The sequence below is a fragment of the Rhea pennata genome, chromosome 9 (genome assembly GCF_028389875.1).
Source record: "Rhea pennata isolate bPtePen1 chromosome 9, bPtePen1.pri, whole genome shotgun sequence".
Classification (NCBI taxonomy): domain Eukaryota; kingdom Metazoa; phylum Chordata; class Aves; order Rheiformes; family Rheidae; genus Rhea; species Rhea pennata.
Genome location: NC_084671.1, coordinates 6,019,612 through 6,032,635, shown reverse-complemented (window position 1 = coordinate 6,032,635; position 13,024 = coordinate 6,019,612). Strand labels below are relative to the sequence as shown.

Genomic DNA, 13,024 nt, shown 5'->3' with positions numbered 1-13,024 from the left:
GGCGCGCCGAGGCCCCGCCCCGCGCTGCGTGCGTGCGTGCTTGCGCGCTGCGTGCGCGGTGGCGTCACACGCGCGGGTATAAAAGCGAGTGCTGCGGGCGCCGCGTTCTTTTCCGCGGGAGCGCGGGGGCGACATGGCGCCGGTGAGCGTGCGCGGGGGGAGGTTGTCCTGGCAGCCGGGGGGACGCGGGGGCGCCCGGGCCGCAGGGCGAGGGGAAGGGCGTACTGCCGGCGCACGCCGCGTGTAGTCTACCTTCTTTAAAAAAACCATTTATTTATTTAAGCAAAAGGACAGAAAATCTAAAAAGTCAACTTGGAAATTCTGCCTGGACTTGACCCATCCTGTTGAAGATGGGATCTTTGACTCTGGGAATTTCGTAAGTGGATTTTTATTTATTTTTTTTCCCTGTGCCTTCAGTGAATGTTAGAATCCAAACGTTAGCATTTCCAAAAGCTGAACTACACTGGTGCATTACAGGCTAAATTAGCGAAATCAGCATGTGTTCTTAAGCTTTTTGGTCACTTTCTGAAAGCTTCGTGGATTTAAATTTCGTTTGTGGATAGGCTGTTTTCTACCTATGCATGAATAGAGCCATTTTAAGTTCAATCGTGTACTGTCACAAGGGTATTTTTTAATTGCACGTTGTCATATCTTACTTCTTTACAAATACTTATTCTCAGGCTTTAGTAAACTGATTTTTAATATGTGCTGTATGGCTAGGGTCCCTTCCCTAGTGCACACCTAGGGTACCATTCCCTAGTGTTGTATTTGTGCTCTAATGTTGAAACAGGAACAGTTCCTAAAGGAGAAGGTTAAGGTCAACGGAAAAACTGGAAACTTGGGGAACACTGTTCACATTGAACGTTTCAAGAACAAGATCACCGTGACATCAGAGAAGCAATTTTCTAAAAGGTCGGCATAGGTTTCCTTCTGTTGTGTTTGTGATAGTGGATTTTGAACAGTGATATGCTGAACATGACATACTTTTATGGAAAAATTATTAGTCTTACCAGCACCCATAAATGTTAATTACAACTGTGATGCAGCTGATAGACTTTACCAATATTAGCTATTTAAAAGTATTAGCTCTTTAAACTGAAGTCAGTGCTCCCTCTAATACAGACGTGGTAATACCCGTTTAATACAGACATTGATATAGATCGTTAGAAGTCTACTGAGCTAAGATGTGCCTTTAAAAAGCATAGCTGCATTCATCTCACAGGCAGTTATTACTTTAATGGATGCATTAAAATATTATCTGTATGCAGTATGTGTGTATGGCAAAAGAATCCCTTAAGTCAAATGAAGCCTTAAGTTGCTTAGTGTGTTAGGGCATGCAGTAGATCAGTACATTGATTAGAGCAGAAGTACAGGACCCCCCTTCGTTGTGGTGGTACAGCTGTACTAGTATCTATTGAGTTAGGCCAAAGCTTAAGAGTTACTTTCCAGTGCTGTTGAGTTACTAGTGTTGTGCTGTGTAGTCAGCTAGTATCACACTGAATTATCCTCAAACACTAAGAATGAAAGTTTAGATACATCATCTGTTGCACATAATAATTTTTGATTCATGGATGTAATGTGTATGTTAAATGGAACGACCCCTTGAAAAAATTCAGCATCTAAAAGTTAGGCTGTTTGTGGTGCTGCTGGAGCAATGTCCTAGATGGAAGGCAGACAACAGTAAGAATCATTAAAAGATACTTAAGACAAAGTTCTAATATGTAATTACTGTTTTCAAGGTACCTAAAATACCTCACAAAGAAGTATCTCAAGAAGAACAATCTTCGTGACTGGCTTCGTGTCGTCGCTTCTGACAAGGAGACGTATGAACTACGCTACTTCCAAATCAGTCAAGATGAAGAAGGATCAGAGTCTGAGGAATAAATGAAGCTTAGCTTTATACGCAATACAGTGTACAAAAGACTAGAACATCTATTTATGAGAACTCTAACTTATTGGTGAATAAAGATTTTGTACTCTGTTTAACAGAGCGTGGTTAGTTTAGTAGTGTTTTTCTTAAATCATAATTGAAGGCAGCCTGTGGAATTATTTGATTTGCAGTTTAGCTTCTGTTACTAGAAATCAAAGCTGTTCAACATGACATCACTGGAAGTCCAGCGGAAGAGAACTGAGTCCTTTGACCGATAAAAATGTAGGGCATGTGCATCAGGATGCTTAATCACGTTTATACAAATTTTGTTAGAACATTTTGTGACTAAAACTACCACCTATTTTTTTTTTGATTTGTGTGAAAGTATATAAAATTAAGTGCTTACTTTTAATTATTTGGGTTAAAAAACAGATTTAATCATTTGAAAGAGCAAGATCTTATTTCTGTTGATTCAGCTAAACCAGTAATTTGTTGTACTATTGTTAGTATAACCACAGACCAAACTGGAGCATAACAAATACAGATTTTTAGCTAGATTTGTGTGTAATTCACATTTAAGGAGGTAGGAACAAACCTCATTGCCAGCATCTATGTAAAACAATTAAAAAGTTGAAGCAATAAGATGTGCTTTAACATTGCCAGTGAAATGATCCCATTAAATCCATATAGATATTCATGCTTGAATTGTAGTGTATCTGATGGTTCTTCTCATATTTAACTTTGGGATTATTTCTATAATCTTAAAACTTTAAACAAGTGGCTGGTTCTTTCTGCATTTAAGGGCAAGTCACTCAAAATCCTTGAAGCTAATTTTTTCATTTATGTAATACCAAGTGAGATTAAGTTAGTTTTCGGTGCCAAAGAGTGGTATTTATGAGCCTCCAGCTGTAGTAAATACTGCATGCATATCCATTTCAGTACAGTATTCTCTGCCAGACTCGTAGTACCTTCCTTGCAGGAGTAATTAGAATATTTACTCCCAGGTTCCAGTGCACCAGTGAACTTGCTTGATGGCTGTTAGAAGGAGCCACCTCTTGAAGTGGCTGTGTAAAGTGAGTTTTTAAACACATAAAAACAGAAAGCAAGATTCACAGGTAATTACAGTAAAAACTCAGTGGAATTAGTGTTACTGTAGTTGTTAGGTATCAGAAAATGGATTCGCAAAGGCTATGATGCTTGATCAAAGCTGCCAGTGTACGCTGGAGTATGCTTAGTGAATTGTTTAACTTTCTGATGAATTTCTGTTTTTTTCGGCATTGTTTTTACTGGCAAATCCCTTAAGGCATGTTACTCAGCTGCCAAAGCACAAACAAGTGCAGCAACAGTCTTGTGTATCCCACCTGAGCTTCCTAAATCTAAATGAAGAGTACGGAAGGGGAGATAAATGTTGTCAAAAGCCTTGGGGGCTCGTTCGCCAACAGCTGCTCGAGCGTAATTGAAAAGTGACGAAGTAGGGCCAAGGGAGGTGGGAGATGCTGTGCTTGAGCAGCAGCATCTTGTGCCGTCCTTGCTGTGCTGATCGCTTCCATAAAACACGCAAAGCTGTGGCCCCTAATCTGGGGGTTGGGGGGGGGGCAACTCTATTCTTTCTGGAAATCCAGATGATCACTACTGTTTTTTTACAGTGATTATAATACTGCATTAAAAAAGTATTTTTTTTTCTTTTACTATAAAGCTGCAAATATTTGAAAATGTTTGCCTGTTTTCTTTGCTGCACTTAGTCAAGCAAGGGACGCGGTGACTTAACAGCTGTATTTCAAAATACATCCCCACCTATTTTTCAGAGTTGCGCGTTTACGTGACAGCACAGCCTTTAAACCAGGCTGACGCAACAAAAACGTTCTGATTAAGAAAGAATCACAAAAAAAGGAAAAAGAAAAAAAAGAAAAAAAGCTAATAGGATGGTGCTGCCTTGCTATTTTTCCTTCCTTTTAAAGCACACTGGCAGTTACACACGTAGTTACATAGCGTGAGACGCAGATTATCATTAGCCAGAAGATGTGAAAGCAGCGCTTGGCTTTTCAAGCAAAGCCACTTACTGCACAGTTGGGTTTTGAGGAAAACTGCCAAAGTGCTTGTGGAAATTGCAGTATTTGCTGCCTAACTGCAGGGATGGTGGAATTAAGGAATTCCTTTCCCTGGTGCTTGAAAATACGTCAAACTTTGCAAAACCAGAAACCGAGTTTCTGGCGACTCTGTAATACAGTGCTTCACACGTTTAAAGAGAGCTTCTTGGCAGTGCAGACACGTACCCAGAGTGGCGTGGAGGCCCCAGATCAGCTCAGGCAAAGTTTGTGTCTCGCACGAGGTGCCAGAGTAAGGACTTGAGCAAAAAAATAAGTCAGTAACGACATTTTGAATGAATCTTGGATTTTACCCGTGCTGAGGCAGTAACAGAGAAGCCAACAATGATGTAGTACATGGAGGGTTGAGCAAAAGACGGTCGTCTCTAAATTAAGCTTTGCGGGGCAAATAGATTTTGCAGATGAATATATTTTAAGATTGGGGCAGGAATAAGTGCATTTAGCCCGGCGCTGCAGCTTGCACCGCTGCAGCTCGGCCGCGCTGCGCTGGGCGGGCTCCCAGCCGTGGAGCCCGTTGCACAGCCCGGAGAGCCAATCCCACCCCCAGCACACAGAATTTTCTGTAAATTAGCCAATTGCATTCCTCTGTTTTGAAAACCGAACAATCCCTAACAGATTGATCCGAATCCCGGAGCTGTCTGTATTTGCACAGGGATTTTTGTGTATTTAGGTGCGCTTCCCCGGGGAGCCGGGCAAGCACCCAGCACCCGCGAGCGCCTGGGCACGGCGCTGCCAGCTCCGCCGCACCCAGGCCGGCCTCGGGCGCAGGAGAGCGCGCGCGTGGGGCTTTAATGCAGCTGAGAGTACATCCCCCACCTCCCCCGTTCATTTTGCAGAAAATGGCTTTGTTGCAATTTTCCAAATCAGTTTATGAGAGACCTCCCACACATGGAAAATTTCAAATGTCTGGGTGAAAAAAAAGAGAGAAGAAGAAGAAAAAAAAGAAAAGCAATCATTTACAGGAGGAGGAACTCAGCAGCTGTTGTCAGATTAGTGCTACCAGCTCCACATAGACAATTTATGTATGAGCAGACAGAGATTTTTCTGCACCATCAATCTCTGTCCTCTCTGCTGCAGCAAAACTCTGGCTGACTTCCCATTAGAAAGGGAAAAAAAATACACGCAGGATTTTACCAGTCACTGGTAGTAGACGTTACTTTGAAACATCCTTGCATAGCTGGATGCTTTCTGTTTGCCTGCCCTCCTGGCCTACAAAGCCATCAGAAAGCAACCTTGTTGTGCAGCCAAGAGTACTAAATTCAGAAATAAAAAGGTAAATAGCAGGAAGGACCTGAAAAATGTGTTGGGCTACGACCGCATGTAATAGAGCCAGCATTTGGCAGGTATTACAGGAGTCAGAGACTCCACGTTGTCACAAAACATCAGCACAGAGTAATCAAAAACAGAGCAGACTAGGGAAAAATAAATATTCAAGTAACAGCTTCAGCGTACCCAGTGGCAGGAAATCCGCTTCAGTGGCGTGAGTGATCTGATTGCATCAAATACAGACAAAAATAAGGGGGGGATAGGTGTTTCTTTTTAAAGATGAAAAAACAGAACGACGAGCTCTTCCCACGCAGAGCGGAGCGGCTCAGGCTCCTCGTCCCGCCAACCCCGCTGCGCTCCCCGCCGGGTTTCCTCCGCTCCCGCTTCCCAGCCCCTCCGTCGGCGCTGCCCCGCGGACCCCTCGCCTCGGGCGCCTGCAGCAGCAGCGCCCAAACGCCCGCGCCGACGGGGCCGTTTTCCCGCGGCAGCGGTTCGCTGTTTGCGCCCTGCCGGTGCCTTTTTGCCCCCAAACCCCTTTTGCTCTGGGCACTGACGAGCTCAGCGAGCGCCGGACCGGCGCCAGCTGGGCACGGTTTCGCTTGCCAGGCTGCATTTAAGCAAGCGGCTGAGAAATGTTTTACTAGCCTGCAAAAAAGCTTAACTTGGCAAGGCTGTTTAACCTCCCCCCCGCCACCACCAAAATCATTAAACGTCATTTAAGTCTAAGTTTTGATACAATATTTTTTCCATTAGATTAGTTTTTTAGTAGTGATTTTTAACAGGAACACGTGACTCACCATGCATATGGGCCAACTAGCTTTTCCTAACTTTTTTTTTTTTTTTTTTTTTAATCCCCCCACCACCAGTCCGTCGCATTTACAGTCGGGGCGGTCGGCGGTTCAGACCCTGCTCGGAGGGGGCTGCCGGAGCCGGGGGCAGCCGCCGGCCCTCCTGCGTGGGGCCAGACCCGCACAGACGTGGGAAGACCCCCGCAGTTCTCGAGTCCGTCACGTTTTCTCCCAGAAATGCTCTCCCCAGCCCTCCTCCTGCCACTGCATTTAGAAAACGTTTGCGCTGTTGGGAGATAGAAGCCCGGAGAGACAGATGATTTTTGCTGACCGGAGGGCCGGGAGCTGTACAGCTTCCAAGCTTTTCGTACGCTCGCCCTTTGGGAGAGTTCGTTCGTTCCTGTTGTTTTGGGCTTTGGGGTATTCCTCCCCCCACCCCCCTCGAATCAGCCCAGGTTGCTGAGGCCCCCGAAAGGGCTGCGACTTCCCCCTTGGCACCTGCATGAAATGAGACTCTGTACGGAAAAAGCCCGTGGGAGCTCCTGGAATAAAACCTGTCCTTGGACGCAGCAGCTCGAGGGGGGAAAAAAGAAAGAAAGAAAAAAAAAAGACTTCTCGTTAATGCAGAGGCAGGGAAAAGTTTTTTTTGTTGTTGTTGTTTTTTTGGTTTTTTTTAATGTTGAAGGAGGTGGGAAGGTGCCACCTCTTCCTGACGAATGTGAGCATTAGTCATTAATTCACTTCTTAAGTGCATGCAAAAGTTTCAGGAGTTTTTGTGATTCCAAGGTTCTAAGCAAAATATAGAGAAGTAGAAGCAAATACATAGAAAAAAGCTGTACTGGAGACAGGGGCAGGAGGCCACCGGAGCTGGCGGCCGAGCGCTCGCAGCCCTCGCCGGCCCCCTTTTCTGCCAGGTCTTTCCCCAAACGGCAGCCGGCGCCGGGAGCAGCTCTGCGAGCCCAGCGGAAGGTGGAGCCAAACCAAGCGGTTTTCTCGCAGCGAGGAGCTCTGCGCGCGCCCTCCTTCCAGGGGACGGACGCGCCGACGGACAGACGCACGGACGGATGGACGCGCGGACAGACGGACAGTCTGCCCTCGGCGGCTCAGGGCAGCGCGGCTTTTGCTTAGCGAAAAAGATAAATACGTTACACTCGGCCGAATTATCAGCAAGTTATTTAAGCTACCTAATTAACTGCGGGTGGGAACCGGGGGTAACGAGGTTTCCAGGGACGGCGCACGGACCGGCCTCGACCGCCGAAGACCTCGAGCTCGCGACGCCGGAGCGGCGGAGACGGCACGCCGACGCCTTGGCCCCGCCGGGTCTTCTCCCCTAACCCAGGGGTTAGGGAGACCCGCGATTAAAAATAACCCGGGAATCGACGGGCCTGCACGGAAATTGCTCTCCTTTTCCTGACCCCGAGCTGGAAAGCGCGACCTGGGAGGACGACGATGCACGGGAAAAGCGGGAGCCGGCGCTCGGATCCGCGTGCCCGGGGAGGCTCCGGCGAGCGTCCCCGCGGGCGGAGGGGACCGCGCGGTGTCTTCGCTCACCTTCGATTTACTTCGTTGCACGTGCAAAGCTAACCATGAAATGAAAATAACAGGAAAGCGAGACGCAGAGCCAGGACGCAAGCAACATCCGCATTACGTGCGACAGCACGGGGCGACACAGGCAGCCGCACGATTACTTTAGGCCAAAACTTTCAAAAAATAAAATTGCACGAAAGAGGTAAGACAACCCAGCGCCTGGGCTGCCCTTACTGCAGCGGAGGGAGATGCACCAAGAAACCCCCGGAGCTAAGAGAAAAAAAAAAAAGAAAAAAGAAAAAAAAAAGGAAAACCACTAGCTGTTGCTCGCTGGATATTTAAAACATCTTAATGATCGCCAGGAGGTTAGCCCTGCCGCTGGCCTCGCTGGGCCCCGGCGCAGCCGGCGGGCCCGGGGCAGCGCGGGGTGGAAGGGGCACGGAGCAGCAGCGCGCCCTCCTTCTGCAGCAGCGCCCCGGACGCCGCGGCGATCGTTCCCCGGCGAAGGGCGTTTGCTGTCGTCTGTTTTGCAGCCGCTTGGCAAAGCGGAAGGGGGAGAAACGTGGCGAGCGCCCAGCAGCGTAAGCGGAAAGCGGGGTCTCCCGCAGCCTCGGAGGTACCCGCGCTGATGCGGTTGGGGCGGGCGACGGACCCTGCGTGCGGAGCGGCCAGACTCCAGGTCTGGTTTTTCACGCCGCCGGGGAAGTGCCTTTAGGACTTACTGAACAAAAACGTGGAGGAATAACATGGTGGTTTCACAAGTGCTTGAAAGATGAGCTGCAATTCCCTTTCTCTTGGCAGAGAGGGAACGGATTTGGGGTAAGGTTTAGAGGCCAGGCTGCCCCAGATGTCCAACATCTGTCAACAAGAGGGAAGGCACGAGCTGCGAAGCAGAGAGAGAAACCCCTGAGGTCATCTTCAGGAGCTATAAACAGGAGATCTCCTTGGGCAAAGGAGACACCCCCATCTCAACTGTCACTTACATGATCTTCCTGTCTGGCAAAACTTTCCCATTTGGAGAGCTGAAAAAATTCACGTGGCAAGACAAGCCTTATGAAAAATCCTTGCCCAAGGTTTTTCTGGTAGAAAAAAAATATATACCCCTCAAAAAAGATTGAAACCACTTCAAAGAAGTTTCTAACCAATTCAAAACCATTTTGTGTTTTGGATTATAATTTTTTTAGCACTTTTGGACTTTACTCCAATGGAGTAACGTGATAATTCATACTATTATTCGCATTTATTTGTGCTAGCATTGCACTTCCATGCCAGTCTTTCAAAAATGGTAAATGAAGTCCCTGCCTGTAGAGCTTGCAAAGACTTAAAAACTAGCTTTTAAAGGGAAAATTGACAGCAGACAGCAAGAGACATTTTTCTCTAGGAACTGACGTTTTCCTGTGAAATGAAAAACTGTCTTTTTCAGGAGGAAAGAAACTCGGCCTCCCGCGTCGCATCGTTCTGCGAATCGAGGAGGAGCCCGGTGCAGGGGTTTCCCGGGGGCGCGAGGTTCACCCGGCCCAGCGCCGAGGTCCTGCAGCACCACACAGCCCCGCTGCACCTCTCCCGGGAGCATCTTCGCCCCGCACGCCGGGTGTCTCCAGCAGTAAAGAACAGGCATATTTTAAATGGAAAAAGAAAAAAAAAATTCTCCCCCATATTTATTCATAGCTGCTGGCCCTGGTGGACGGTCACGCGAAGCGTTCGGCGAGGCAAGGTGCAATATTACCGCCAGCTCTGCCGCAGCTGGCGGCTCTGGGAAAGCTTTACTGCCGACTCCTCGTAAGCTTCGAAAGATTTATACCAGTTATTGCTCCTTAAGAAAACACACGAATTAATTCTTCTCCTAGAGTTACAATTAGTTTCTATCCAACCGGTGTTTTCAAATGATTTCAGGAAGCAAATAAGACCGTCGAGGATGATTTCTTTCCAGATCATTCATAGCCATATTTTTCAAGTGCGCCATCAGATTTTCGGAAGAAAATAGATCAGATTTCCAAAGCGCTGGGTGGTGCTGCCGGGGCCGTAGAAGACGGGGATGCCGTCTTGTTGCTTCGGTGAAGAGCAGCAGGTTTTGCACGGACCGCACGCTCGGGAGACGTACGCCGAGCACGCGCTTGCTCTGGGTTTTAGCTGCATTTTCTTTTCTGAAGCGCTACATTTACAGCTCCAAATGCGAAGTGATGAATCCAGGAAAGAGAACATGAAGATCCAAAAACGGATGAAAATTCATGACACGATTCCCATTCACAGTCATGCTTCTGATGCCAGTAAAACCTCTCCTTTAAGTCTCAGAAAAACAAGCGCAAGCACTTTGTTTCGCTTTGCAATATGCAAGATGCTCATGACAGACTGAGACGGCTTCGCGAACCGGTTCGCTGGCTGCGCTATGGAAAGCTGAAAGGAGACAGACCTGGGTGGATGATCAAGAACCACATCGGATTTTTATTTATGTTTTTGTTATTTTTTATCTAAATTAAGAGAGTGCAAAACTGGGAAAAAAAAAATATGCAGGTGGCTGGGAAGAGGCTGAGAGGAGGGAGAAGTCGGGGTGTGACGGCAAATGGGACCTGGGGCAGGACAAGCAGGGCTTTCACCCACAAACCTTGCCCATGGTCTATCTTCCACTTCTCTAACCTCTCCTTGGAGGTCTTTTTGGAGGAGCTACCTCATCCATTCGCCAGCTTGGCCGTTTTCTTTGAAAGCTCCCCGCTGCTGCATCAACCTCTCGTGTCTAGCCCAATATGACCGAGCCTTTCCCCAAAACCACGGTCACGAAGAGCTGGGGAGAAACTTGCACGAGGAGCTGAGAAATGTTGCCTTAGCTGAAAACCCTGCAGGCTGGGGAGGATTTAACTGCTGTCTGCTATTTATTAGCATTTGAGGGAGAACAGCAGGAAAAGAAAATACCAAGCACACGGGGTGGTGGTTTTTTTTTTTTTTTTTTTTTTTTTTGGGGGGGGGGGGGAAGAAACAACTGAAGTCTAGTTAAGATAAATAGCAGGTTGTAGATATTTCTCCGTACTCTATGACATACAGCCTGGCGTTTTTCCTCCCTTTGCTGGCCTGGTTGAGGCACCGCTGGAGCTGGGATCGCAGCGCCGGGGGCTGAGCCCGGCGCGCCCGCCTCTCCCCATCCCCTGCACCCAAGGGGACGCTCCGGCCCCCCCGACAGCGCTGGCCGGCGAAAGCAAAACGAACAAACGACTAAAGCAGGATAATCAGAAAAACGACGCAGAGTCACTAGCTGCACGGCTGATACCTTTGCTCGTACTAAAGAATCAAGGGGGTCACAGAGACACGTCATGAATAAACGCCGGGAGAAAGAGTTTTTAATTCACTTCTAAGGCTACTGCTGATTTACCGCTCTGCAGCTTGGCCTGCGCCAAGGGCTCGATCGGGATGCAAAGTCCCGCAGCGTCAGACCGGGTTGGAAAAACGCGCGCTGGAGCAGGCACAGAAAAGGCACACGTTACACACTGCTACGATCTAATTAGCGGCCTAAACGCATCCTCCTCCTGGATGCAGCTGTGCCGGCCCAGTGCTTTTTCATAGCTAAATGGTTTTGACAGGTTTTCAAGCTAATGAAAATCTGTATAAATAAGGAGTAAATATATTTGTGCAGCTCTAAGGATAGAAGAACGAGGATGATCTTCAAGATGAGATCCTTCGCGTTTTCAAAACCTGAAAATTCCCGAACCCAGAGGCAATAAATAATAGAACAGTAAATAGAGAAATACCCTCTAAGCGAACTGCTGCATTTTTATCTCTGAAACGGGCTGAACGCCCACCTCGCTGCACTAAGGTAGCTGAATGTGTTTTCTGCTGGCGCAAGCATTGCCCTCCGCAGAGCAACGCGAGCTCACGGGGGCTCCTTAGGTATCAGGCACCGGGACTTTCCCTCCAAATCACACTTCTCCCGAGCGCCGCTTAACAACGCGTTTGCAATCGCCAGTAACTCCACGCAGCTCATGTCAATGCCAAGCTGCGCTTTTCGTTTTGGTGAGTTTTCGGCTTTCGGCGAGCTCTTCCCGCTCAGCTCCGGCGGCGGACAGCCCCGCTCCCCGGGCCCAAAGCCCCCCAGCGGCTCCGCTGGCCCGCGAGCCTCAGCCGGCTCTTCCCTCGCGTTGCCCCGTCGCCAGCTACGCAAACCTGCTTGCAATTTTCAAAAATGGTTGGAGCACCAAATGCCAAAACGGCCGGCTCCTTTGCTGGCAGGACTGCAGCCTGCAAAGTGAGATTTCTCCATCCGATGCCCCCACCGAGCCCTAGGTGCAGACCAGCCCTGCGGACCGTGCAGCAGCTCTTCTGCCTCCGAGGGAGGTCTGTGCTACAGACACCCACGGGGACGGAGGGGTGGCTACGTTTTCCCATGCTGTAACAGTCATTAATTAAAATGCACATAGAAATCATGCTGGAAAACGGTGCAAGAAGAGACTGTCATCCCAACCAGAAGGAGAGGCAGGAGACACCTCTAACTACGTGCACGTGCTCTGTCAGAGCGTGACTCCGGTCACATCATTAGCTGCAAGGAGCCGCTCCAAGCGCAGGCTGCTCCTCAGAGGCGTCAAACGTCGCACGCCTTCGCCTGCCAGACGAACATCCCAGCTCCGGCATCCGTCTCCCGTTCGCCTTCCTCGTGACCGTCGCGGGCGACGACGGGCCGCCCGCGTAGCCTGCAGCAGCCCGCTCCCCGGGCCCCGCGGGCGTCACGTCTCGCTGCCAGACCCGCGTCCCGCTCCGCGGCGGAGCGGAGCTCGGCGCACGCCGAGTGAAAACACTGCTGCGGCCCGTCTGAGCTGCAGCGTGGTGCGGTAACTGCTGTCTCGAGCAGGAGCAGGGGTGGGCACAAAGCGTCCGGAAGGATTTTGCAGGCGGAGCCAGCCACCCAGACGGGGAACGGGAAACCCAAAGTTTCCTCTGCCGCCACGGAGCAGACAGGTCCAGCTGGGGCTCGTTTGCTGGAGGGCAAGAAATATCATAGAAACGTTTTGCGTAGACAGGAGAAAAATAGGAAGGTGCAGATCAAAGCAAGGGCTCCTTCCTCCTACGGAGAGGTGTGCCTGGAGGGAACGCCAGCTGCCAGGTCTGCCGGGAGGGCTCCCGGCTCGGCACACCTCTCCGTGCAGTTACAGCGTACGGCACTGACGTGGAGAAGACCTACGTTTATTTTTTTTTCCTAATAAATGCCTGCAAATTGAGTAAACTAACAGGACAAGGTGCACGAAGCTGCTCGAACCAGACCGTGCAAGATCTCCATCCGTGCTTCACCCTCCTGCCTGCCTCGGGCTTCAAACGGCTCGCCCGGCGTGAAGCCGTAGGATTGCTAAAGGCTTTTGACAAACGGAAAGCATCTTGGGGAGACCCTCAAAATACAAAAACATTATTACTCAAAATATTAAATGTATTAAGTAATTAAAACATACAGTGGAGCAATAACGTATTCTAGATGTAAACTGTACGGCAGTGTC

General features: G+C 49.0%; 1 protein-coding gene across 1 annotated transcript; it reads left to right on the top strand.

Moving 5' to 3' along the window:
* Positions 1-87: 87 nt before the first annotated feature.
* On the top strand, positions 88-1,986 carry RPL22L1 (ribosomal protein L22 like 1). The gene is made up of 4 exons (XM_062582510.1): positions 88-142; positions 284-376; positions 791-912; positions 1,740-1,986. The coding sequence occupies exons 1-4, from the start codon at positions 134-136 to the stop codon at positions 1,882-1,884; spliced, it is 369 nt and encodes a 122-aa protein (XP_062438494.1). The 5' UTR covers positions 88-133; the 3' UTR covers positions 1,885-1,986.
* The last annotated feature ends 11,038 nt before the right edge of the window (positions 1,987-13,024 follow it).